The following is a 26,968-nucleotide window of genomic DNA, read 5'->3' on the forward strand; positions in this document are numbered from 1 at the left end:
ATTCAATTAAAAGAAGACATCCACAATAACACACATAGCTTAAGAAGTCATCAAATTGCTTTATTCAAAAATATATTTTCCACGTGATTTTTGCACTCTCAGTTAAAAATAAGTTGATAAACTAGAAAGAAACAATATCATTTTAGAATTACTTGAGATTCTTTTTGCCTTCTGTTGTCTGTGGAAGCTACACAGAAGTCACAAATCTTTTAGCAAGCATTATTTAAAGAATGTAAGGATAATTAGAACATTGTCAATATTACAAGGATTAAAATCGCCCCCCTGGAGAAGGAGAATTTAATTGAAAACTCTAATTTCCTTTGAAGTCCAGATGATGCATCTTCAATAATACTCTGGGTAACATTTAATAGTAGTATTAGATTACCCTGTAGAAACAATCATTTTAAAATTTCAGTAGAAAAGATTTTGCAGGTAGGCTCATATCCAGTAAATTATTCATGGACAGACTTCTAAGAAGGAGAAAATGCAGAGAGGATATATATTAGTTTTTCTCATTAAAGAGAAAAATCATAATCAGTTTGTTCACATCTAACTAGTAACTTCCAGCTTCTCTGAAAAGAACCATGTTTTAAAATGACTGCTCTCCTGAAACAAACGTGAATTTTATCAAGGTTCCTTATAAAATAGGAATGTTTATTCATTATTCTTACTTAAAAGTCAGCCACCGCTTTGGATTTGCTAGGAGTATTTTATCAATTTTGTCTTGGGATATGCCTCTAATTAGCATTTTAGGAATTATATTTTTGAGGATATGTGAATATCCATGGCCTCCATATTTCATCAACCTATTCTTAGTATGCACATCATGAGCAATCAGAATTCTGTCTTCATAGCCTTCATCGACCAGCATACGAATCCTGCAAAAGTAAAAAGCATACCTGTCAGTGAAAGGCTCCCACTGCAACAGCATAGAACTGAGCAGGATTTACTCTTTTTCCTCATTGCTGGACTGTATAATAATGGAAATACTTACTTTCAGCTACTCAGAAGACATATTCCTTATATGCAATTGAAAATAAAACACGTAACTTATTGACTGAAAAACCCCCAAACACCTCTGGAAACATACCACCACATCTCAAAATGGAGAAAGGAAACACTTTGCAGTTGGTACATGACTTTGCATTCCCAGCCCCATTAAGTCCGTGGAGGAATTCAAGAGCTTCAGCATAACGAAGCACGAGACATGGGTTTTACATACACAAGTAAGTAATAATTTGCTACATAAACTCCTTCTCAGCAGGTTAGTTCTTGCTGCTCTTGCAGCGCTAGTCCCATTACATTTGTTAATGACCAGACTCTGTGTGTGACAGGTCCTTTGAGAAGCCCAGCTCAATCACACAAATACTTCCATATCTTTAGTTAATTCCCATTTAGCAAACATTCCATATAGACAGTTATCATACAAACACGTTTCAAAGATGTTTGTTAAAGAAGATAAGACAGGTGTTGCACAGTGCATCTGCCAGGAAATGAGAGGAGTTAGTACAACAGCCCAGCTAAAAAGACTTGGCAAAATGACAAGTCAGCTTGGAAAAAGAAGTAATCCGTCTGGTCACTGCCTTGTAGCAAGCCCTCCACAAGCCCTTCTGTTCCACTTTTCACCCTGGTAAACTTAATCCTTTGCTCTGCTCATTCTTTAAAATTTATTCAGTGGGTGTCTAAACTCCTGTTCTGCATAACTGTTGTGTTTCCCACTAGGCTTCAGTTTAGTTCGGCAGTAGGTTGCAGCATTTAATGCAGAGATGGACAGACCGGACCTAGGAAGTGCTTGCTCCTCATGAAGGCACCCAACTCTATCATTTGCCAGCACTGTGAAATTCTAATTCTTAACTTCCTGACCGTGCTTTGAACAGCAAGAAAGCAAATACCAGTTTTATAAGGAACTACACCATATCTGAAAGCCCTTACTGTCAGGTTTTATTACAATTAGTTATGAGGAGATACATGCAGCAGGATCAAATCAATATGGGCAGCAGGAAAAAGGCAAGTAAGATAGAACTTGGTAAAATATGAGCATCTTTCAAAAACCTACCATAAGCTGTGCTATTTAGTGCACAGCACTATGTATACTGTTGTATTACAACATCACAAGTATCTTTTCCAGCCTAAAATGACAGACCACAAGCCAACCAGAGAGTAATAACAATGACACTGGAGTGACTAAGTTTTTTGCAGACCAAACATCTTAGAATCATCTCCCTTCATGTCTGGATGAATTTCAGGGGCTGGGAAGCATATGGTCCTTTATATCCCGTACTCATTCTTGTTTTTTGCTCATTATTGTAAGTTTTGTTAGTACTTGCTTCTGACTCAAGGAAAAACTGCCCCTGAAAGAAATCAGTTCTTTTACTTGCATTGACAGTAGGCTGCAGCAAAAATATGGAAGTACACACATGGCTAAACTGCGTTTGAGTACGTATGGCATGACTGCAGGAGTTTACATTTTGAATAGACAAGACCCAAATATATATTTTCTCTTCAGTATTTTCATCAACATATTTAATGTCTATTTGACTTCCACTTCTCTGGTGCAGTTTTGACAAAAACCAAACCCTAAGGAGATGATTGCCACTGTCATCCTATATCCAGTGTGGATACATCAAAAGCCCAACAAAACCCATTTAATGGCACACTAACTCAAATGTGCATACTCACACCATACAATCAGAACACTTTTTCTGTTTTCTTCCTATCAACAGCCTGCTGCAACAGATACTCAAATGCCAGAGAGCTGAAGGAGAGACATCAATGGCTGAGCAAGTATCATGGATGGAATGAAAACTTTGCCATGGTTGAACAAACACTTGCTAACCACGGCATACCCCATTCTTCTACACACACTCCTCACAGCCCTGTGCACACGCTGACCTCCCATGGCACAGGAAAGGGGGGGAGGCACAGGGGAGAGGAGCAGCTTTACCCATTCTAAATGTGAAAATGGTGTATTTGGTGCAACAATTTAAAATACCAAGTGCAAGACTCAGAGCCCTGTTAAGACAGAGATAGGATTTCTCCTGTGAAAAGCAGCAGCAAACACTTGGCAGTAAGTGGAATAGTAACCATGACACCTTCTTAAGAAGAGAACAGTCTGAAAACAGAGAAGATTAGTTTTGAGGTTAATATGACAATGAGGGGGAGGGAAGCTGTGTCTGAAATGTAAGTGAAAGCTGAAAAGTTACTTAATTAGTGATCAAGGATCACCAAATGTTTCTAATCAAGGAATTCTGAAAGGAAAAAAAAGACACAGGCAGGATGGCAGCCCACCCTCAGAAACCTGCCACTTAACTGCACACGAACATTGTGGACAAACAGCAGAGGAGGCTCCCACCTCCAGCGTGGAAGGAGTGAGATGCCCATTCCCAGCTGATCCTACCTTCTCTCTTACAGTTTCTGCAAGGAGTGCATCTCCTTGGCAATACCTTGTGTTAGCACAGCACAACAGATTTGCTGTGCAGCTGAGCTGAGACTGCATGGGCTGACAAGCAGCAGGGAAGAGGTATCCTGCCAGTGGGGCCAATATTTTCACACTGTGAGTGTGAGGAGCATAGGACTGCTGAGGAGATGGGAATTACACCTTTTGAAAGAGAGAAAGGGCAAAAGGAGAGGGGAAGGAGAGATGGTAAAGTGCCTGGAAGAAAAACAGTGTGGTTTTCAGGATGGAAGCACAAATCTACCTAGGACAACCAATGTGCTCTGCTGGTTTACTGCATTTGTGAGGAGATGTAACAGGCTCAGATGATGCTTGGCAGCAGGACTAGCTTTCCAATACTGTGTTTCAAATCAAAGCCAAACCTTAACACGAATCCAGTATCTCCAACCTTTTTTACCGACTATATAAATGCAGTAAATGATAAAATTCAACCAGATCAGCACAGAATTAGGACAGAGAATGAAGTGAAAAAAGCTCTTGATCTTCTCAAGTAACTTTCCACAACACTATGATTCTACATCTTCCTTTGCAGACAGAAGAAATTATACATGCTGCTCTAATGATGTGCCAGCAGCAGGGGAAAACTGTCATTATTTTAATATGAAGAAAGGTAATTTTGAACAGCAAGCAGAATCACTGTGACAGCCTTAAAACAAGTGCCAATAATATTCATTTGTCAATGGCAATGCTATAGCTTAAACTGCATGGAAGCAGATACCTTGTAATTCTGTCATTGTCACTCGGCATGTCAATCTCAGGGTGGAAGTGGTAATGAAGAAATTCTGTACCAAATAGGTCATACTCTAAATAGCACCCAAGGTCAGCAAATTCCAGAAGTTTCTTTTTATCAAATATGGTCCTGAGGAACATATAAAACAAAGTCAGCATTGTAAAGGGAAGAAAAAATCATTATAACAGGAAGAAAAAAGAGGATAGGTATTTTGTGGCTTCCTACTTCAAGAAACAAAACCAATAATCTAAGATGTAGTTCACCTTTTTGGAAAACAGGACTCCTGTCTGACACATGCAACTTAAGCTCATACACCTTTCACCTCCATCTGGGACTTCATGTATTAAAACAAAATAAACCAAAACAAACCCAATTCTTCCCCCATGAAATAATGAAAACGTTTATGATAATCTTTAAATGGAAACAGGAAAGTTACTTACTTTTGATATCACTAACCCTCTCAATAGACAACCTAGCAAGGAAGGACATTTAAGGAGGAGGTTAATTCATAGAGACATTTAAGAAAGACAATGGATTAGTTACAGAAGACAGATTTACTTTCTCAAAAAAGTTACAGGAGACAGCTATATCCAGGGCTCATTTCATCTATCACACACCAGTAATACACAACTTTGTCTTTAGTTTCTATTCTGTACACTGACGTTTCTAGATTGTCATTAAAACAGCAATATATCATTGTCTGCAATGGGGTCTGGCCAGAATGCCTTAAGGAAATGTTCTCACCAAAATACATAATGGCACTGTGAGTACCTGGAACTTGGGCTTTGCAGCAGATCTGAAAAGTGAAGGAATAAAGAGAAACAAAAACAAAGCTACTAAAACCTGCCACTCACATGGAAAAGAATGGCAACTGAAGTAAGAGCTCTCTGGAACATATCTTTTTTCCTTGGAAACATTTTTGCCAAGAATATAAGCCATCCAAAAAAAAAAAAAAAAAAAAAAAAAACCCCAAAAGGCCCAGAACAAAACCCCTCAAATGATACATTATAATTTTATCTTTATAACCAAAGTACAATTTTTTTCATCTACGGAATAAACACATGTCCACAAGAATAGCACAGTTAACCAAAAGGGCAGTTGTTAGGTTTATTACTGCAGATATTGATGACACAAAGTAATTCTACCCTCTACAATGACATCACAGTCTGTTGCCATGGAAATGGCTGATGTCACAATCTCAATATTATGACTTTACAACAGGGCCAAGTAGGAGGAACAGATGGGCTGAGAGAGAAACTCTTGTTGAAACAAACCTGCCATCAGCGGGAGTCTAAAATTTGCCAACTGTAATTAATAAAAAAGCATTATTTTAAAATAAATGTCACAGTTTACAGAGATTGAACATTTATCACCAAATGAGTTCTCAAAGTGCAGAGCAAAAGAATGAGTTATTTTAGATCCAGCCCTGATCAGTTCACATGAATATGGTAGCCAAGAGTATTCAATCCTGTGCAGGTGTCAAAACCCTCACAATGATGAATTTCAGAATCAGAGCCAGAAAAGCGTCTTTTTAAAACTATTGCTGGTGTTGTGCTTTTGGGTGCTCTGACCCAACAAAGAGCAGGAGAGAGTAATTTCATCATCCATTGGATCCCCTTGTAAACCACATGGATGTAGCAGCAGCAACAGTTACCAGCTGGAACTCCTAAATATCTGTGCTAGAATTAGGTGTTTGGGCAGCAACATTCCTGAGCAGCCCTGAATGCATGGGAAAGGAGATGACACACAGGGAAACATCCTGTACTTTGGACCTCATCCACACAACACCAGAGGGACACCCATCAAACCATTACTAAGCATTCGTAACAGTTGCTGTGAGTCTTCTAACAAAAGTTGCTCAAGTGAATGTATGTTGATATCTGCCAAGATACCTTTATAACCTTGGCCCCTAAGAAATGGGCAAAGCCAAGACCAAGTAGCTTCTGCTTCCCAGCCTTTATCTACACTACAGTTTCACTAAGGATGCTTGCTACTTTTTGTTCTAAGATGCTAAACTGAAAAACAGTCTTATCATTTGATTGTAAATCCACCTGAAAACTACCATTTTGTCTGTGTCAAAGCAGACATGAAATATGGAGCTATGTACAAATTTATCTCACATTTAAGGGACTGGGATGCTCCCATGTGGATTCTTCTCACTGGAGGAGACTTAAAATGTTTAGTGCACATTGCACAGCCAAACTTCACAGTAGTTTAGAGACTATGCTACAGCAAATGCCAACCCAAATGTGTGAAAGTAATGATAGAAGGAGTGTAAGAAAATGTCATATTGTGTACCAATGGCTGTTAGTGAAATTGCACCTCTGTTTTGCCTGTTTCCCTACTTACATTGCCTATTTTCCACCAATAAATCACTGAATTCAATGATTTACAACAGCATACAAAGGCAGAAAACCATACCTGTGTGTTTATGTTGTATCAAAATGCCTGCACAAGTACTGACACAGGCAGCTTGCTCAGTCCTCTATTGTAAAAAGATTTACGTAATCATTTTTTCTTTAAAAAGGAGAGAAAAATATAGCTGCAGATACAATGAAATGCAGGTAAATATATAAAGTAAGCTCATATATGATCAAATAAAAATAAAATTTCATCATACTGAATTTTATGCTCCAAAAATTCCCATGTAAAACATTGATCTCTGTGTGAATACAAAACACCTGTAGCTTTATTTGCAAGCTGTTAGAGCCTGTATCTGTTAGGAATTTGGTGCACAGTTCTCTTGCCTGTATTACACTCACACAGAGGGCAAACAATCCAATTGCTGAGAGTCATATGACCACAAACAGTCTCCATTATTCAGCAACTGTCCAAACTGATCAATGCTTGGATATTTTCCAGCTCACCATGAGCAACACAAGGTCACACAAAACAGATTTGGTAATAGAGGCTGTGTTTCTAAACTGAAGAGAGAAAAGCACCCTAATTCTTCTCCATGTCTAATGCGAGGCTCCTGGTTTTTGTTCTCAATGAAACTAAAAGTTAGCTCTCTGGGCAATGCTAAGAACTATCTAAACCCCAACTATTTTCTTTTTAAGCAATATTTCTTCTGGCTGGTAGAAGAACGTTAAAGATCTGCCTTCTGCTTTGATACAGAATCCAGCCAAATCAGGGAGTTCTCCATTAGCTTTTGTGAGATTTCGGTAGGCCCTTAAGAGTGCTCCAGTTTTAAAAAAATGCCAGAAGCCCAGAGCTTCCCACCCAATTTGGTGAAAGGGGATCAATTTCTAATGCTTTTGTGCACGGACATGAAATAATGGAATTCCATTTTTTTTTTTAATGCGGCTACAGTTAGTCCTAATCTTGCTCCAGGCCTTCAAAGAGAGCATTAAAACCACCAAAATCTCTGTATCAATGTGAATCTCACAGATGATCCTGACTGAAGAGCTGGAAGCTGATGAAGCTCTATATAAGCAGTTATTTTTAAGTCAGTAAACTTGAAGATAATTCTTCATGCCATGATCCCAGTGCACAACAGAAACCTAGCTATTTGCAGCTGCTATGGGTTGCAGCAACACTGCCAGGACAGTAGAACAGTCTGCTTACCTGTCGAGGTGAGACATGACTGTCTTTGAAGCATCAGCCCCAGCTTCCTGCAGAATGCGGATAAGCTGGAAAGGTGAATCGCTGTGCCTGCCAGGATGGATGATAATGGGGCACCCGAGCTGTGACTGAGCCTGCGCTGTTGCCTGAAGCACTCTGTGTTCACTCTGAGTCAAAGGCCAGGAGCAACCTATTTCTCCCACTACACCACACTTGATGTCAGTCCCATCCGCTCCATTGAGTATCTCATCAACAATAATGCCTGTAAGCTAGAGAAAAGGAAAATGACATTTTTTGTTATTAATACTATTTGTGTTAAATAGCATCAAGTTTGGGCTATGAACACTCTGCTAGTTATACTCCCAAGGTCTTTCTGAACTTACTTAACAGTTGGGTGTGTGAAAACACGGTGGTTAAAATCTGATTTCTGTCAATTAATGTTATGCTAGCCATTCACTAAGACCAAAATAAACACAGAAGCATATCGATTTAACATTATCCACTCACACAGTTGTCCAGGTTTGAAAAGAAAAGAAAGCTGGTCTACATGTAATTTGAATACTGATTTAGGCTGAGACTAATTTTTCTTAAATCTGTGCCTCACAGTCCTGAAGCAGATTCAGAAACAATTCAATGCAACTTTTTGTGAATAAGGCAACCTTGTCATTCAGATGGAGAAGGGAAATCTCTGCCAGATGCTGAAGAGACAAGTTTCAGGCAAATCTTGTCTGTGTGAATGCCAATGTAAACCAGCAAGAGCTCCCCTGACTTACCAGAACTACAAGAACAAAACTCAGCTGACAAATTTACAGGGTCAAAATCAGCCTGTTTTTAAATATCAACAGGCAAACAGGACATCAGAATCTCCTAATAAAAGCAATTTGCTATAAAAACTATAGCTTTTCTTTTCCGGAATAGGCCATGTATCTTAAATCATACATTCAGAACCAAGAGCACAAAATGGCACTAATGATCACCTAACTCTTTGGCCTTGAATCTTAAAGAAATCATGATTTCAAGGAAGAATAAAGTGAGCAAAGGAAGAAGGAAGGTTTGCAAGCAAATCCAGAAAACTAAATTAATCTGTAACTTATCTCTACTCCACACCTTATCTCCTCAACAGCCTCATACGACGTACTAGTAAATACTTAATCTATATAAAAAAGTCAGCCCAAGGTATTACAGTTTACAGCAGGCTTCTGCCCAATAATTTATCCTATAATTACACATCTTCTGCTTCACATCTAACCAGTCTGCCAACCATTTCTGTAGACAAACAGATACAGAATTCACTTCTCTCCTGAAGAGCATCTCTCAAAATACTCAAATTGTCTTTGTCTAATCATAAAACATATCATCATGTCAAATTCACTGGCAAATAAGGAACCACCAGTTATCGAGGATCAGTCATTGCACAACCCTTTCTAACTAACTGTCTTCTGGACTAGATTAAATATTGATGACCTGCTGCATACAGGACATCTCTGGGTCTCCAGCAGTCCATATACAAAAGGGAAACCTTTGCCCCAAGAAATCTATTTGTTATCAAATTTCAAACAATGGAAGAATATTAAGGAAAAGTAGTTCTGTTCCACACAGCTTGGGCCACTGTGGCTGGCAGAGCTGCTCAAGTTACGCCCATTGATTTCTAAAATTAATTTGGCTCATTTGTAAACTGTGACAGATTTTAAAAACCTTTTCCCAGCTCTGTTCATCTCATTCACAGCCTCCTGCCCTGGAGAGTTCCCTTCCCTCTTCTCCCTATCATCACATTTTCTTAATAAAAGCTGAATGAATATTTATAATTATAGGAATATCTGGGGACCTCAGTCATTATTAACACATTGTCTTAGGCACCACACAAACAATCTGATGTAGACTTTGCCCTGAAAAGTCTGGACAAATGGTAAAGAACAGAGATGTAACACACAGCCTGAGCAGAACAATGATTTGCAACTGTCCTGTAAATACTACAATTATTTACGCTTTTTATAAAAATCCTGGGTGGTCTCATTGGGAAGCAAAGAGACAGAAAAAGACAGAAGCAGCAGAAAGGATATACTCCTTCCTTAAAAAATGTAAAAATAATAGGATAATTGGTGCTGTATCAGATACCCACAGACGAAGTACTTTATTTACGCTTTACTGTTGCATTATAACAAATTTCATCAAACAGAGCTTAAGAATTGGAAATGCTGACAAATGATCCCAGCACACACAAATAGTGCTGTTCCAGGTATAACACACAAGCAGTAATGCTGCTCCCAAGGTTTTCATGTTGAGAACTTCTAGATTTCATCCATTTTGCTGGAATTCCTCTCCAACTTTGACTTACCCAGGGATAATTCATAGGAGAGAGACTCTGAAGCAATGGTTAAGACTTACCTGCTCCACTGTCATGGACTGTGTTTGAGAAGAATGAGTAAAACCCACATAAAACCCAGCACCAGCAATAATATGGACTCCAGTTTCTTCAGCAAGTTTCTTCAAAGTACTCATATCTCGACCAATTCCTGTAGTCGTGTTTTCCACAATCGTCCCACCACCTGCTGCTTTAAAATGCAACAGCTCCTCCTTCACAGCATCTGTTTCCTGATACAGAAGAAGGTTTTCCTTATGGCTGTAGGGATTTTGCTTAATCCAGAACAAGTTCTTCATCTCAATGGGCCCATCAGACAGAGGCTCTTGGCCTGGAGAAGGTGGCAAAAAACTGCTGCTGTAGTTCATGGCCAAGTGTTCATGAGTCAATGTATAGCCAAGGTGGTCTGGCTCCACAGGGCCCAAGACAGTCTGTACTTTCCCGCTCAAGGAAGGCATTTTTCTTCAACAAAAAGGGAAAAAAAAAATCAGCTTTTAAAAGAGTCTGGGAAAGAAGAAGAAAGGAAAGAACATTTCAGAAAGAGCAAACCTTTCTTACACAATTTCTGAATTCCCTCCTCTCTCACACACATGTATCTACAAGCTCTGTGTGTTTGCTGAATGAAATGTTTTGAAACGTTTTCAAATGCTACTTCCAGTAGAGTGCTCAACGTGAAAAACATTTATTTTACCTAACTATGCTTGTATCAGTACTCTAGCAATGTAAACATATCACACTCATCATCAAAGGAAATCGTCATCACTTATTGCGCTATAGCCAGTATCACGATTAGAGAAATGTTTCCTATTTAATTAACAACCACTGTATGCTCATTTAGGATTCTCTGCTTGACATCAGCTGTCAGATTTTGCCAGCTTGAGCCACCATGAACATACTCAGCACCAAGGCTGAGTATTCCTGGTACATTCAGTTTATCCATCTGTGTCGTCCAAGACACACTGTAGCCTGCGCATGCCGAGGAAGCTGTCTGTCTTTGGACACCTCATCTGTCTGTCTGTATGAGGAATGCAGTGATGGGGACAATCTTCTGTTCCTTCAGCTTCAATGGATCTCAGGTTGTTTTGCCAGCTGTACTGTAGAGGTCTGGAACAGCCCAGGACAACTCGCCCAAGGCTAACAACAGCTGCTGAAGATACAGGGTGGCCCTCAACCAGCAGCGAGAAGCCAAAGAGATTTTCCCATCAGCTTCATTGGCCAAATATTCCATCAGTTAAGAACAGACCTTAATCTAACAATTTACATGGCTCAGCCTTTAAGATACATTCATCTTTAACATGAACAGAACAATGCTCTTCCTCAGAATCTGAAATGAGTTATGACAGACACACATTGACTCTGCTGTCTGCAGTTGCTTCATGTCAAACGCATCTGCCCTGTGCCAGCTTGGCCTGACTCACTGAAGGTTAGAATTAGCTGCAGCTCTCACCATTGGGATTTGGGGGGAGTTTTCTCACTGGGGAGTGGGGGCACTCCTGACTACCCAGTTCTTGTTAGATCTTCATGATGCTAGTTGCAAAGGCTTGAGGATATATAGTTATAATCCCTAGTCAACCAAAATCATCAGTTATGAAACAAAATACATGTTTAATCATGTCTAGAGGACAGGACTAACTAGAGCATGCATTATTGATTAAAGAGAGAGGTCTTTCCCATTTCTGTCTCCCTTTTAGTGAATAATGTCATAAATATGGTTTTGTTACTGGTGATGCCCTCAGAGGACATTTTCCTTTTAACTGCTAAAGTTAATCTACCAGGATGCCAGAAAAACTGAAATCTGAAGGGCACTGAACTCTACATATCAAAGGGCACAAGAACATCGAGGTCTCTCTGGGGATACTTTGATCTCACAAGCAGCAGTCATTCTCAAGAGTACCAATGTACAAAAGTGACTCAGCCCCTGGAAAAGGCAGTTATCACCTGCCTAGTGATGTCTGGAGTGCTGGCAGTTATTTTAATATGGAAACTTGGCCATCCATAAGAAAGAGAAAGGACTGACTGTCTTGTGTAAAAGCACATTTAGGAAGAACTGTTCTTTTATGAATTTCCTATCTAGACTAGTGTGTTGACTTGTTTGAGAAGGCAGAAGAATAATTAATCTCAGAACAGACTGCTGGCTGATTAATATAATGATTTATTTTTTGCCAAATAAATTAAGAAGTGCATGATTTCAGAAAATATTATTCTTGAGCAAATAATCAAAAGCAAAATACCTGTCTTAGTCAAAATCTGCTGCTAGCTGCAATTCAATTAAGTTGTCCAACCCAGTCATTAATTCCATCCTTGAACAAAGCTGGTGCTCTATAGAGCAACCCACTATTTTGGAGAAAGTTCAATGATCTGAGTCATTCCTAGATGCACAGCAAGGAGACTAACATAAGTCTATGATAACTGCATTACATTTGCTTCACCCCATCCCTTTTTTCTTAAAACGTTAAATATCTACATGCTGGTATTCAGTAAAACCCTGACAGCATAAAGAGTGATAACTACTCTCTGCATTGCAGACATGCTTTTCTTTCCCCATGTTCATTGGTAATTTTCAAATCCATTCAGGAATTTCAAACACATTTCAAATTCAAGTTAGGAAAACAAACCTATATAAATATTTTGTTATATAATCAAATACGTAAGTACTGAAGTTCTGTTACTAAAACTTCACACAAATTTTTGCAATTTGTTTCCTTAAAAAATTTCCACTTCAGTTTTTTAGTTATTTAATAGTGCAGTTACTAAAAAAATAGAATGTGAATTTTTGCCCACTTTTAGATTACTACTTTAATGAAAAGTTGACTTTCAACGTTTGCTCCCACTCATTCCTTTCCAACACAGTTAATTTAGATTACCCTCAATTAGTCTGGCCTGCCCACTCGAAAGACCTATGGTTGCAGGGGTGAGATCATCTTGCAGCCTGAGGTGCTATAGATCTCCTGACTTATAGCAGTAAAAGAAGATCTGAAATTACCAGTTCCAGTGAAAGGTTTCTCTTATAGCAGATACCAACCCATTCATTTTTAGACTCTAGAGTTCAGATTATAGCATACACACAGAGTTTACACAATCAATGTCTACTACTGAACCTTTTGATTGAGGCCAAGGATTTTTATAAATACAAGCAGCATCACAAAAACAGAAACTGACGCTAACAGCATTTAAAGTAAGCCTAATTTTATCTGCATGAAAAATATGATTAATATTAATGTTTGCACTTGCTTACTAACACAGTTTTAGAAACCCACAGCTTTTAATAAAAATATGAAAAATAAAGACAGCCAACAACCTGTGACTGGAATAATTTTTAAAACCACCATCTTGATATCGTTCCTACTGTCATTTACATAGACAGTGTGCCCTGATGAAATGCTCTAATGATATATTATTCCTAATAATATTCACCTGATGGAAACAGAATTTAATTAGTGTCTTTAAAACAAATTCTAGGTGCAAGCAACTTTTAAATGGAGCAAGGACTGCTTAATTTAAGCATGTATATGTTAGTACAGGATTCAGTGTTTGTGTGCTTTACTAGTGACTGGCATGCCATGTTTTACTTTCTTCTGAGGAAGTTCCTTCTTTCATACATCATGGACTGAATTCATATCACCTCCTTTAGCCATCTAAAATGAGGTTTGCCTTCTACAGAAGAGCATTTTCACAGCCAAGATGGAAAGATATATCCATAGGTAACTCATCCAGCCTATTTTGCATGTTTGTAATAGGACACGAAAAGTCACTTTCTGTAGTATCAGCCTCCTTCCAAGGACTATGGAGGGAGCCAAGAAACCATCCTGGACAAGAAAAGCATATTTTAGATGGTTCTATATAAGATGTGTGAATTATATTTCATGAATCCTAGCCCGGACTGAGGGAAGGGGAAAGGTGCTGATTCCTATGACAGAAGATAAATAGGTAGCTCTTACCTGGCAATAACAGGTATTTTGGTTTAGGAAATCACTAATTTATGCTGTGGTGTTGCCATGGTATTCCTGCACAGATCAAGGCTTCCGTGCTCCAGGTACCATATAAACAGAGAAATAAATGGTATTTCCTGAAAATTACATATTTTGATAAAAATTAAATTATAATTGCTTTAAGATATAACCAAAACTTGTATTATTTCATAACAGCCTTGAAAATATACCTCAACATTTCTGTAATAAACTGTGGACAAATCTTTACAACCAATCAAATGGTGCATAAAATACAACTCTCGCCATTAGCCAACCATTAAATACTGGTGAAGTAAATGTTTTTCCTAGGGGTACTGTTAAGAGAAAAGAGACTTGCTGCTAAAAAGGTCCTGGTACTGCATTCCTGACTCTGGTAAAAACTCCACTGAGTTCAATAGATGTTTTGCCTGAATACTGATGACAAGATTTGTGTTCCTGCTTTTCCCATCTGAAACCTGCGCTTCAGTCATTGTGTCATTTTAATGGTATCGTAATGGGAAGTCTCTTTAGGTTTGGATTAGCTGCTTCCCACAGTAATCTCATATTGCAGAAACATTATAATTGCATAAACACAGTTTCCACATGCTAACGCTGCATTTGTTTTGATTCAGTAAGCACATTTTAATGGTATTAGCATAGATTCTCCCTAGGCTTACATGGGAATCATTTGATTGCCATTACATTACAAAGTGAGATTACAGTGACACTAAATCCAGATTGCTGTGGGAAAAATTTACCAAAAAAAAAAAAAAAAGCAAAAAGAATAGCTCAATAGGTATTTATTATAGTCAGAAAAAGTTAAACACAGCTGCCATTTAGGAACAATTTAGCCTTGGCTGCATGAAGAGCACTGTAAGCGGGTCTTTCCTTTATAACCATGCAGTCCCAGAATATGTGACATAGCACACATTTGCTATATACTTACAGATGGAGGAAATGCTCAAAGAGCATTCAGTTCTATTCTGAGCTACCTCTACAGAGCATGGGAAGCCCCAAATTAGAAACACATGACACATCTGTAGTAAATTACCATTAGTTAGTCAATGCCGTGTTATCCACCATTCCCCACATGCAAACATTGTGCGATGAGGAAAGAGTTAGCAAGACAAAGGAAGAGGAGAGGCAGAAAGTGTGTTAGGAAGAATTTAAAAAAAGAACTTCCTTCTCTCTTCTTCCATGCTTCTGCCAACCCTGAGGAGGTTTACAGGGTGAAAGGAACTCTGCTGCCAGCACGGTTCTTCCTCTATCCCACCAGACAAGCAAGCTGTCTAACTTCTCTGACAGATGTGTGCCAGATCTACCTTACTTTCTAAAAAATGTATTCATAAGTGCCAATTACAGGACAAACATGCCTGAAAACCAGCTTTCTCATACGTTGGCTTTTTTGCTCAGGCGTAGTGTCAGGAAAGTGCAGCTACAAGGGCTGTGGAGCAGAGCTCACCACAGCTGTCAGAGTGAGAGCAGCAGTAGGACTGAACTTGCATCTGCTCCAGGACAGGTACAGGCTTACCTGTCATTTAGCCCAGCAACATCCTGTGTGTCAATGTCCAACACTGGTGTCCACCAGCCTACAACACTATTCACAGGCACTCTCACAGCACCACTGGTTGTCTGTGTTACATGAGATAACAGCACATCTCCTACTGCTTCTGGATTACTCTGCCCATGAAAACAGAATTTGGAAATGGTGTATAAGTACTATGAAAAAAATGCAGGTTTCTGAGCAAAATACTGTCTCTTCTGCAGAAAGGGAAGATATGCTTCTCTGAAGGTGATGCAGATTATTCTCATTACAGTCATCACTGTTCTTCCCTGTCTTCAGAATTAACAGTGGCTGGAAGTGACGCTGCTCTTTTTGTTCTCCCATACTGGAGCTATGAGATTATCATGATTTGCTGAACTTCAAGCTAACTCACAAAAGTACGGCAAGAAAAATAATCTAATCTATTCAGAAGCAGTGTATCGTTTTCCATTTTTCACTTCCTTCATACTCTGTTAATTACAAAACCCAAAGCAAAATGAGTAACATGACAGCTTTTCACAGCATGAGCCCTTGCCTAGTGCTGAAGCGTACTAAGGGGAGAAAGGCATGCTAGTACTTCCATGAGCATCAACATGGAGGCAATGCTTTGTGCCCTAAGGATCTATGTCACACGATAGATCTTTCATGTTTTGACTAAAGCTCTTCTCAGAGAGGAGGGTAACACTTACAGTGCTTCTCTCCTTCTAAATCTCCTAACACCATACAACCATCTGCTGCATATGCTGCAGCTCTTCACTTAATGGGGCACCTGCAGTTTTCCATCTTTGGGTGGCTGCATTTTCATGCAGCAAGTAAGAACCTTACCATTTCAGATATGTGTAATCTCTCATCTACCAACATAATCTGGCCAACAGATTAAAAACCAAGAGAACTCTTGGGGAAAATATTTTAAAAGTATCATCTCTCCGTACTATACCACATTTTTTCCTGAAACACACTGTTCTAGAGATAGGGTAGTGGGTTAATGCTGTGGCCTTCAACAACCTTCCTCTGATCCCCAAATCATTCAGAAACATGCATTTCCTCCAGAAACCAAGCTAAAAGAAATGCTAAATATTGGTTTTCACCACATTTCCAGCAAACAAAATACCCTGACACTACAGAAGTGAAAAGGGATACCCAAAGCAAAACTTTATATAAAGTCACAATACATGCTATGAAAAAAAACTGGGAGAGCTTTAGCTGAGCCTTATACAATCCTACAATGATAAAGGGAAGTCCCAGCAAAATATGCACGCATACATACCACAGCAACTACGCTGCTTGAGTGACACTGGTAATGGTCTACAACCTAAAAGCAAAGTCACTTAAATTTTAAGAGAAATTTAAGGACTTCCACACATACGTCAATGGCCAGTATATTGATTCCCTGCCTTCAGAACCTCTGAAAAGCACACTCGGGGGTGAGGATCTTGGCAAGCAAGAAGCAAAGCTTTTAAATGTTCACCTGAAAGGGTAAGTGAAAATGCTCACTGTGTATTCCCTCTGTCACTCAGCTAGTGGCAGACAGATAGACCTTCCAGCTTTGCGAGGTTTGGGGGTCACATTCTTACTCTAGCTAGGCTTTGAGCCAGACATACATAAAACAGATTTCTTCCTTACAGCGACACCAGAACAAAGTGCAGCCTCTCAAATCAATTTCACAGAATGGCTATACCTCTGGGACCAAAGCAAGTACATACAATCTGCACATGAGCATGTACGCACACGTACATTTGCCCAAAAGCAGAGGTTAAAGCACTTAGCATGTAATACGGTGCATAGGTTTGGGTTTGTTTTTTTTTTTCAATTTGGTTAAAGATCAGCTGTTGTGAACAGAATAGTCAGACTTTTATTTTACCTTATTTCTGTGTAAATAACAGTTTCAAAATCTAGCCTTTTCCCAGCAAAGTCACATTGAAGTTCTCTTCCTCAGAAAGATCTGAGACCAACATCCCCACAGGTGTTTTTTCATTAACATCTCCTTTACAAGAACTTCAGGGGATTTTACATTTTGGGCGGCTTCCAAAATTACTCCAGATAAAAGGTCAGATAAAAATTCTCCCCTAGGTCCAACATTACATTAATCACATTTTACATGCACACATAGTGTTTTTAGGCAAAAAAATCAGAACTGAAGTCATATTATGCTATATGCAAATATGGTCTGGGTCCTGCATGTGGATACATACATTTGTATTCTTAAGCCTAAAGAGAATCGTATTTGCTTCTCACAGGTTCTAGGCTACAAGCCTTGCTAGGACAAGAAGATACAGGAAAAAAGTCTGCACAGTGGAAAACAGCATGGAAATGGGGTCTAGCGCCTCATTCAAGATTGTAGACTGCAGAAACTGGAATATGCAGAGACTTCCAGAAAACCACTCTACTAGTGAGTGATGGGCTTAGATGCACAGAACCAAATTCAGTTTCCCACTGCTGCAAATCGCATCCCAAAAATAGCAACCAATCTGAAGACCCAGCAAAAAAAAAATTATGTTGAGAAAAACCTCCACACTTTCCATTGTGACTGTTCCCTATTGCTGTCTCAGGAAGTGGAAGCCATACGCCCTTCTCAAGGTCAAGACAGGGCAAAGACAACTGTGGGATAAAACAAGTCTTCTTTTGCACTTTGAGGTATGAGGTGAGATCCTGAAAGAGCAGGAAAAGAGAGAGCACCTCAGTAGGTAATATAACACTCTTGCTTGGTCCTCGACAGAAGTCACTTCAGGAAAAAAACACCCTGCGGTTTTAGCTCTATGCAAAACTAAGGTTTCAGAATAACAATCCTACACGCTCCTGAGATCTGACTGAAAAACTGTGATATACTTAAAGATGTCATATAAGAGATGGAGGTGGTGGTCTTCCTACTTCCTTCTTATCAAAGCAGTTAAATACTTTTGAAACGTATCAAAGCCACTGCTAGGATAAGACGACTTTCTTGGATTATTACACATGTATATATTACTACCAGGCTAAAGACATGGCCACTGCTTAGAAAATTCTGAGGAAGCTTTTTAATTCATGTCCAGAAAATGATGTTAAAGCAGGAAACCTACCCTACCAGTTTTGAGAAAAAGATGGAATTTCTTTTTAGAACTAAGGGGACGGGACACTCCCTTCCCTTCCAATTCAGCTGGTAATGCAATGACTTGTACATTCTCCAGAAATACAGAAGACCGAAGTTAAAAACTGCCCTTTAATAAACCAGTGACTTGAACCTTAGGTTTCCACAACCTAGATGGATTTCTAATCCTCCCCTACCAGGCAGGTGGCCAGTCTCGTGCAAATAGAAGTCTCCTTCCTCTGTTTTCATAGAACCTTAAACCTCAGCTTCAGCTTATTAAAAAAAAGAACTGTGTTCAGTATTTCAAGTTTTGAAATATGTAAAAAATATTTTAGATGTTTATCCAGTGAAATAAGAGATAAAATCCACAGAATGTTCAGAGACATCACCCTTTAACAAACACAGAACCCGTTGGTGCCATATGCTTCACTATATACTGATTTTTCTGTGTGATGGCTCCTTAACCACAGAGGGAAGCAGTGACACTTGTTCCTGCTCCACCATGCATTCATTTAATAAGTTAGCACTGGTCACCTATATGAAATGTAATTAAGCATCTGAATGCCATTGTTGCCACCTTTGATTATAACTACAAAAATGAATGTGATGATAGTGACATGATGGCAAATATTATGTCTGTTAAATTCCAAAACGTGAGAGGCATTCATAATAATAAATGACACTTATGTAGTCTTTCATATAACAAACCCAAAGTACCTGACAAAATGATACAAAACTACCTCTTAGAACCATCGTTTCACCCATCACTGAAACATAGCCCCCAGCGGAAAGAAGGCAACAACCTTTAAAGACTACAGAACATATTACAACAGAGGACGATGAATAATGTATCCAGTATAAAGCACAAAGGAATTCCAGACAAGCAAAAACACAATTTTCCAAAAGCAAGTGACCTCCGGCTAAAAATGTGTTTCATTCCAGAGTTATCACAAGAGTCTAGCATAAAGAAGACACCATTCTTAACAAGACACAAAAAAAAAATTATGCCTGCAAATTTCTTAGAGATCATATACAAATTCATGTACTTGCTAGGCCAAAAGATGCTTTTCTAAATTCCTCACCAACAGGACTTGTACCCTTCAACCTGGGACCAAGTTCACTACAGCACAAGACCTGCTGCAGAGGGGTTGCCAAAGCACACCCAGCAGAGGGGACCCGAACCTCCTCCACTCAGAACCAGGACGCCTCTCTGCAGCTCACCAAACCAGGGCAAGGGGAAGAGAAACCAGAGCGTCTGCCGCACTGCATCTTGTAAAGGGCAGCATCCCTCAGACCAGGGAGAAAATGCCTGGTGTATGGATCCCAGTGAGGCTCACAGGCAAGTCTAGAGCTATGCTGTTGGGCCTTGTCAAGCTTCAGCAACTTCGGAAACATCTTGCAGAGGGCTGCGGGTGCTTCCAGATGGAGAGACAGCTGAAGGCAGGCTTTGGTGACGGTCCCAGTTTTGGATTGAGGCATTTGTTCCTTCACGGAGCCACTTTCAGGGAATAACGGGAGAAGACTACCAAGAGGACGTAGTTCCAATATTTAACTTGCTGTAACTCTACAAATATTAAATACCAGCACTAATAATAGCAGCACAGCTGCCCTCGCACAGTGAAGCCCGCCCGAGCCCGCGGCTTGCTTTGCTGGCAATAGCCATCAGACCCTGTGAAACGGATGTCTAGAACGGAAGAGGTGTTCACCACCGCGGGTGGCCCTGCAGAAGCCCTGCCCGACCAAGCGCCGCTCTCTCGGCCGCTGTCTCCTCCCTCGTCCGCTCAGGCCAGGGGGACCCTCCGTCGGGGCTGCACTCGGCAGGGCCGGGCGCCCAACAGCGCCCTTACCCTCCGGAGCGGCGGGACCCGCGCCCCCGGCTCCCAGCCCTGCGCTCCCGGCCCCGCAGCGTCGGCCCGCCCGCCTCAGCCGCAGCGCCCAACGCGGCCCCGGCTCCGCAGGAAGGGGATTCGCGGCCGTCACTGCGGTCGCTGCTCGCTGCCCTGCCCGCCTCAGGCCCCCCTCCTTGGGCCGGCAGCCGAAGGAAGGGGCGGAAGCAGCTCTTGCTCCGCAACTCCAGCGGAGTTGCTAGGCCCGGGCGCTTGTCAGTCCGAGGGCATTAAGGGCAACCTTGGGACGGGGTCTGGGCCTTGGCAGGCTTAGGAGACGCGCCCCGAGGTCCCGCCGCGCCAGTGGCTCACCCCGCGGCAGGACCCTCCGCCGGCAGCACGTCAGCCCCGCGGCAGTGCTCTCCGACTGGCAGCCAGCAGCTCCCAGCGGCTCGGGGCGGGACTCGCCGCCGCGGCCCGGCGCCGGGGATGGGGGAGGGCGGTGGACTGTGGGGAGCGGGCTGGGTGCGAAGGAGGCGGGACCCGGGGCACCGCAGGCCGGGGGAGCGGGAGCAGAGGAGAGAAGTGACCCGCTGGATCCTTGCGGGGACCGGTCCAATTGTGGGCCCTGCGCTGGGCCTCTGCTTCACCCCAGAAGCCCGTTCCGCCTTAGAGTAAGGTCCAGCAATGCTCTGTGCCAGCGCTGGCTCAAAGTACAAACGGGAGCCGGTGGATGCGTGCATCCTGCCTGCCCTTGCTGGTACGTACCCCTGTTTACACAGCAGGGAGGAGGCTTGGATCTACTGAGTCATTTCGGGGGGTTGGGAGATCGTGCTGAATGCTTGCGCTTGCAAGAGGCAGTATTTTCTAGTTTGCCCTTGCAGTGCAAATAGCAGGGAAGGTTGAAGAGGCGGTTCCCAATATCCACAAACAGGATGACATTGACACTGATTCCAGATAAAAACAGGTGCAAAGTATGAAATGAAAACAGCATGCACACCAAGTTTTTACACTTTCTGCCAAGGATCTCGAAAGTGTCTTATTTTCCAAAGGCTCATGGCATCCTGTGTCGTACTCTTCCATTTTATAGAAGGGTAAACAGATGCTGGGAACATGACTAACAAAGACACAAAGGATGGTGAACTCCTCCAGCCTTTGCGCACAGCCAAAGCTGCAGCAAAGCCACCCTCTGCACTGATCCCAGGAAGGGAACCTCAGGCTTTTGTGGGAGAAGTACTTGCTGTTCTCCTTGCTGGCCATTCTGCTCTGACTCCTGCCCCTTTTCCCTTTGTACGATGCTGAGGCCAGCAATGGCCATGCATCCCACTGTACAGAGCCCCAACCTGCACCCAGCAGCATAGTGCCTGCAAATGAATTCTGGTGTGTCAGCCTTTAATACAGCTGTTCATTGCCTAGGGGAGCTGCATCCTAGCTTTTATTCAGATCCTAGGTAATCCAACGATGCAGAATGTGAGTGAGCAAAACGGGGGATGAAAGCCAATGCATGCTGATGCTCAGGCCTTTTACCATCTATCTTACAGTGAAGGAAGAACAAAAGTGGAGGTAGTGGATGAAAAATGAGGAGGGTGCAGTAGTAAACAACTTTACAGAGGTAGGAGGTAAGGGAAAGTTGTGCTTTTATAAAAATGATGAAGTGGAATTCCGCTTAAAAAAAAAAAAAGAAAAAAAAAAGAAGCGGAGCATTGTGAGAATACTAGACCTATAGGGTAGAGTCCAGAGTGACTGGTCGTATTGGTGTGGGGAGGGCTCAGCCTTTAGGATCTCAACCCAAATGGAAACTACTGCTCAGTAAAGGGAAAGTAAAAGGTGAAGCAAGTGAAATGGTTTGGATCTTTTGAATTAGCAGCCAGTCACCAGACATATGCAGCAGTGATTAATACAGATAGATGTCTAGAGCGAAGCTGCTGGGATGGTTCTAGTTGTCAGTGTCACTTGTTTTTATTTGCTTCTCATATGAAGTCAAGTGAGTATGGGTCCTGTAAAGATTAAGTGGAGATATGAAAGACTGTCATTTATAATGCCTTGTATTTCAACATGATCCTATTGCTGGGCAATCAGTGCAAGAGAAATTATGTATGAGAGCTATGTTAAAAATAGTCATGCAACGCTTTATGGAACATCATTTATCACTGGCCATATCAAATCTGTTTTTAAGATTTGCGATGAATTTTACATAAGGCCTGCACTTCTACATCTCTTTTGTGTTTTGAAATAAAAGTAATATTAAAACTTGGGTATGTACAAAGTAAAACCATATTCAATCTGCATTTTTACGCAAGCAAAATGAGCTTCTCTTTAAAGCAATCTTCAGTATGTCCAAATCAAAGTAAGGTGCTATATTTTTATTTTTTATGTCCTTGACTTCAACCTGCTACAAAACTGAGGCTTGTAAACATAAAGTAATGAGGCTGTCTTGTTCAGACCGAATGTGTAGTGAACAGTGAAAACAAGCCAGCAGCTGGCACAGTCTGTACATATCACACTGTATTCACAATTTAGGTGATATACAACCTTTTGTAATCTGTCTGGCATTTGTATCCCCTTTCCCAAGTCTGAAAACCAGGCTGTGGGCTTCCTAGAAATATTGAATTGGTTACCACATTAAATGGCTTATGAAACCGGGGGAGACAAAGGCCGCAAAAAACCTCAGCTATGTTGCCATACAAATGGCGGTGGCAACTATCAGTAATAGCACAAACTAGAACATCCATATTATATGGTTCAGAAACAAGGAAAAGCAGTTTACTGTCCGCACTAAAGAAAAGCTTGGTGTCAGTGGCTTTTGTAAAAGCTACAGTCTGATCAGGGCTAAATAACACCCATACTTTTGTCGGCCACTGTCATGCAGTGAGCAAAAGGGGTTGATTCTTTACCCATTGGAGACATTTTTGTGCACTTTTTCCATTATTTAACAGTAAACACAAAATAACGAACATATCCTTGCAGCTTCGGTAACATCTCTTTCCAAGAGAAAAGAGCAGACCTGTAGGTGCAACACCAGACCTGATGCAAGGGAGTGCTCTTCAGGGTGACCTAGGGGGATGTCCCATAGAGAGGCTGTACCCAGAGGGTGCACAGAGGTCCTAAACCCAGGTGGGATTCCCAGGACAGAGAGGCTATGACAGCCACTGCCACCTGTATGGCTGTGGATGCACCTGGGCCACGGCTCTAGGACCTTGGGAACTTCAGGATCTTCTCCAGCCTGACAGCTACTCAGGGCTCAATTACTCAGGTGCTACAGAAGATATAAAAAACATGCTGTGTTTTGGTTTATTAAGAGAACAATTGATAATGTTTTCACTAGCTTAAATGTAATATTTTTCTTCTTTGAAGCAAGCCCCTTTTGGTGGCTGTGGTAACAGCAAAACATTGCAGCATTGAGTAAGCTGACTAACGGTAAGTGGAAAACAAGGCAAACTTCCAGGCACAAGCAAGTACTTCTTTAATATGAAGCTGTATATGAATTTTTCTTCTGGTATGACATGAAGACAAGAAAATTCCAGTTTGCATTAATAAAAATTAGTGGTTGAAGACTACAGATTACTATTATTCTTTCTTTCTTCAGAAATGTAATAAGCGTGTAAAGGAAAAAGACACAAAATGTAATTTCAAGCTGTATTTGTGCAAGGGCCATTGTAAACATAAGCATTTTCACGTACTGTTGAGAAATGGAAGAGGGAATATCAGTTGTGCACATGTACATATAATCCATAATTTGCAAGTTAGTAGCATGAATAAATAGGAGCCCCAGAACATTAAAAACACCAGAGAAAATTCATGCAGCAAGGGTAAAATATGCAAAATTTAATTCTTCAGGGAAACCCTTTATTGATCATGGTAAAAATCCCCCCTGCCCCCCTTTCCAAGTGCTTCCATAAATTGAGAGGGTTAAAAAGAATAATTTGCTTGTCAGTGTGGCACAGGCCTGTTGCTCTTAAATAACTGAACAGCAGACAGGAGTCCTTCAGTTCATTCAGGAGATGAATTATATGGAAAGTAGGGGTTTAAAATCAACCATGACTGTTTGGAAGGCATTTCACATGTGTCTTTTTTGCTTAGGAAGGGTTGTTTTTTGGTTAGCAGTGTAATTCAAAAGTTAATAATGGATGTTCTTGAAAAATTCTGATGTGCTTCAAATGTAGGTACCTTTTAAGTGAGTGTTAAATTGCAGATGCAAATGAAAATTGGAAGAAGTAGGCAATACATAATACTTAACTGGAAATAACACAAAACTATTCATTAACAGCAAAAGTAAACATGTCTCTGAAGAATATTAAGTTACAGTTTTCTGGAGGCAAAAGGCAGAACGATGTTAACTTTGACTAAAGATTTACTTAATCTTACATTCTTAGTTATTATTTGAGTTAGTGGACGGTATTTTGAAATAGCCAAGGTATGTTGATCATTAAGAAAGTTTGCAGTATTCAGCTCAAATATTATTTCAGGATGCTGTTGAATTCACAGCCATTAAATACAATTCTCTCGGCACCCTCATCTTTGAGTAGGTTAGAAACTCTGAGCAGGTTATATGATGGTGCCTCTCCTGTTATCTTGTTGATTAATATTTTAGGAGGGTAAGTATTTTCAGGCTTTTGTTTGATCTGATTTAGTATTTTTTTCCCAGAGAGGAGGATGCAGACAAATATTCCTGTGAGTCCTCAAGCTTCTGAGATATTTTCAGCAAAAAGCGCATGTTCGCTTTCTGAGTTAAGAGGAATTTTTTCAAAGACATGTACGTAAATCGACTCTATCCAGATGACAAGTGACTACACAGACATTTTTTTTTCCTTAGAAAATGACAGGTTTACCAGTCACATATAATCTGAAACTGCAGGGGTCTTACTGTTGGTGGTAATACAGTAGAGGAACAGAAAAAAGAGAGAAGTAAAATCTCTGGTGGCACTGCTGGAGTGGAAGATGGGATGATGGGCAATTTGCATAATTTATAATGGGCTGCTGGTTGAGAGCAAAAGGTTCCACAAAAAAAAAATTCCATTTATTTTCAAGAAATAAAGATTTTTTTTTACAGAAACAAGAAAAAAATATCTAAAAAATCAGAGTGACTTTTACTGTTTCACTCCCTACTATTGACTTGACTATATATTTGATAGTACTATGTGGAGGAATTTTGGAAAAAAACACTGCTTTGTTTCTAGCTCAGCGCTGGGATGATGTAATTCAGTAGCACAAAATTCAAGCTTATTTCTGCAGGTGATCAGTGATAACACACATGAGTAAACCAAGACTGGTCACTTCAGCCTGCCACTTTTCCTTCGTTCTTCTGATAAATCCCAAGAGCTGCAGATAAATGACTTCTATATCGTCTGTACTAGCAGTACCAAAGTTATGAATATCTTCATGTGGATGTAATTGAGGGCAAAACTTGTGGCTGCTAGGTTTCAATTCACTGTACAAACACAATTTCTTCCAGTTAGTTGCACCTTTTAAATTTTATGTCTTTAATGAGAGAAGCTGAGAATGAGAAAACTCCTTAATGAGAGGAATTGAAATGGAGATGGTTCTACAGCCTCAAACTAAACTGTAAAGGGAAGCTAGACTCTTATTTTCCCACTAACTCGCCGGATCAAATCCTATCTCCTTAAATCAGTTCCCTAACTCCCATTTCTTTGTTGCAAACAAGATCTGTCCTTTATAGCCTCACCTTTCAATTGCTTAGGAAAAGGCCTTTGAAGGTCATGAAGTTGCTTATGTTTAAGAAAAGATAAAATTAAGCCTACAAGCCTTTGGCTTGTTTGCTTAAAGCACATTTCTATTTTGTTTAAATGTGTTTCTCTGCTAATTTGGGAACAGAAAGATGCTGTAAGTAGTGTTCTTTAAACCTAGGAATGAATTTAGAGGGGATCAGGTCTTCTGTGCCCCACCCTCTCTAAGCAGTCTTTTTGAAATCAGTGAGGTGAACATAGCCCTTGTTCTGTCCAGACAGTTGTTGAACATTATTTAATAGAAGATACAATTGATGGCAATTTAGAAGCATATGAAGTTAACATGAAACATCCAGGCGGCTATCCAAAATGGAGCAGATGGAGCTGAAACTGGTTAATGCTAGATCAAGAAAAGCTGGAGTATTTGTACTTATTAATGCTATCTAAGTTACCCCTAGTGATCATGCATGCATTGGCTTGCTCGCACTTTGCACTGGGCTACCCTGATCCAAAGAACTACAGAGACAGCAAAGGAATTATCACATGGTGTCTTTAACCCTTTCCCTGTTGAGTAAAACTTTGATAGTTCTGTCTCCAGCCATTCACATTCTAAAAGTTTTTTTTGTGATGGCTTTTTTTTTTTTTAAACTTATATTATTGGTCTGTATTTTTTCCCAAGTAGAGTTTATTTATTTTCCCTTCTTGCAGAATGGCAATCTGCTACCACATCAGCTTTAGCCCTATCTTCTTGATCTTTTATTCTCACTTGTTCACTTACCCGTTGTTTTCAGCTGTCT

The 26,968-nt window shown here is 40.5% G+C and overlaps 1 protein-coding gene across 2 annotated transcripts; it reads right to left on the minus strand.

Annotated features, from left to right (window-relative positions):
- Nucleotides 1-39: 39 nt before the first annotated feature.
- PTER (phosphotriesterase related) lies at nucleotides 40-20,912 on the minus strand. 2 transcript variants are annotated; one of them, XM_062633715.1, is made up of 6 exons: nucleotides 20,860-20,912; nucleotides 14,046-14,173; nucleotides 10,134-10,569; nucleotides 7,752-8,017; nucleotides 4,173-4,313; nucleotides 40-878 (listed from the first exon to the last, which is right to left on the minus strand). In XM_062633715.1, the coding sequence occupies exons 3-6, from the start codon at nucleotides 10,563-10,565 to the stop codon at nucleotides 668-670; spliced, it is 1,050 nt and encodes a 349-aa protein (XP_062489699.1). In that variant the 5' UTR covers nucleotides 10,566-10,569; nucleotides 14,046-14,173; nucleotides 20,860-20,912; the 3' UTR covers nucleotides 40-667. The 2 variants fall into 2 exon arrangements, with proteins under 2 accessions (XP_062489699.1, XP_062489700.1); XM_062633716.1 differs by lacking the exon at nucleotides 14,046-14,173 and having other exon boundaries at nucleotides 20,860-20,878.
- Between the last annotated feature and the right edge of the window lie 6,056 nt (nucleotides 20,913-26,968).

The sequence above is a fragment of the Pezoporus occidentalis genome, unplaced genomic scaffold (genome assembly GCF_034315485.1).
Source record: "Pezoporus occidentalis ecotype Australia unplaced genomic scaffold, CSIRO_AGI_Poc_V1 ctg40, whole genome shotgun sequence".
Taxonomy (NCBI): Eukaryota; Metazoa; Chordata; class Aves; order Psittaciformes; family Psittacidae; genus Pezoporus; species Pezoporus occidentalis.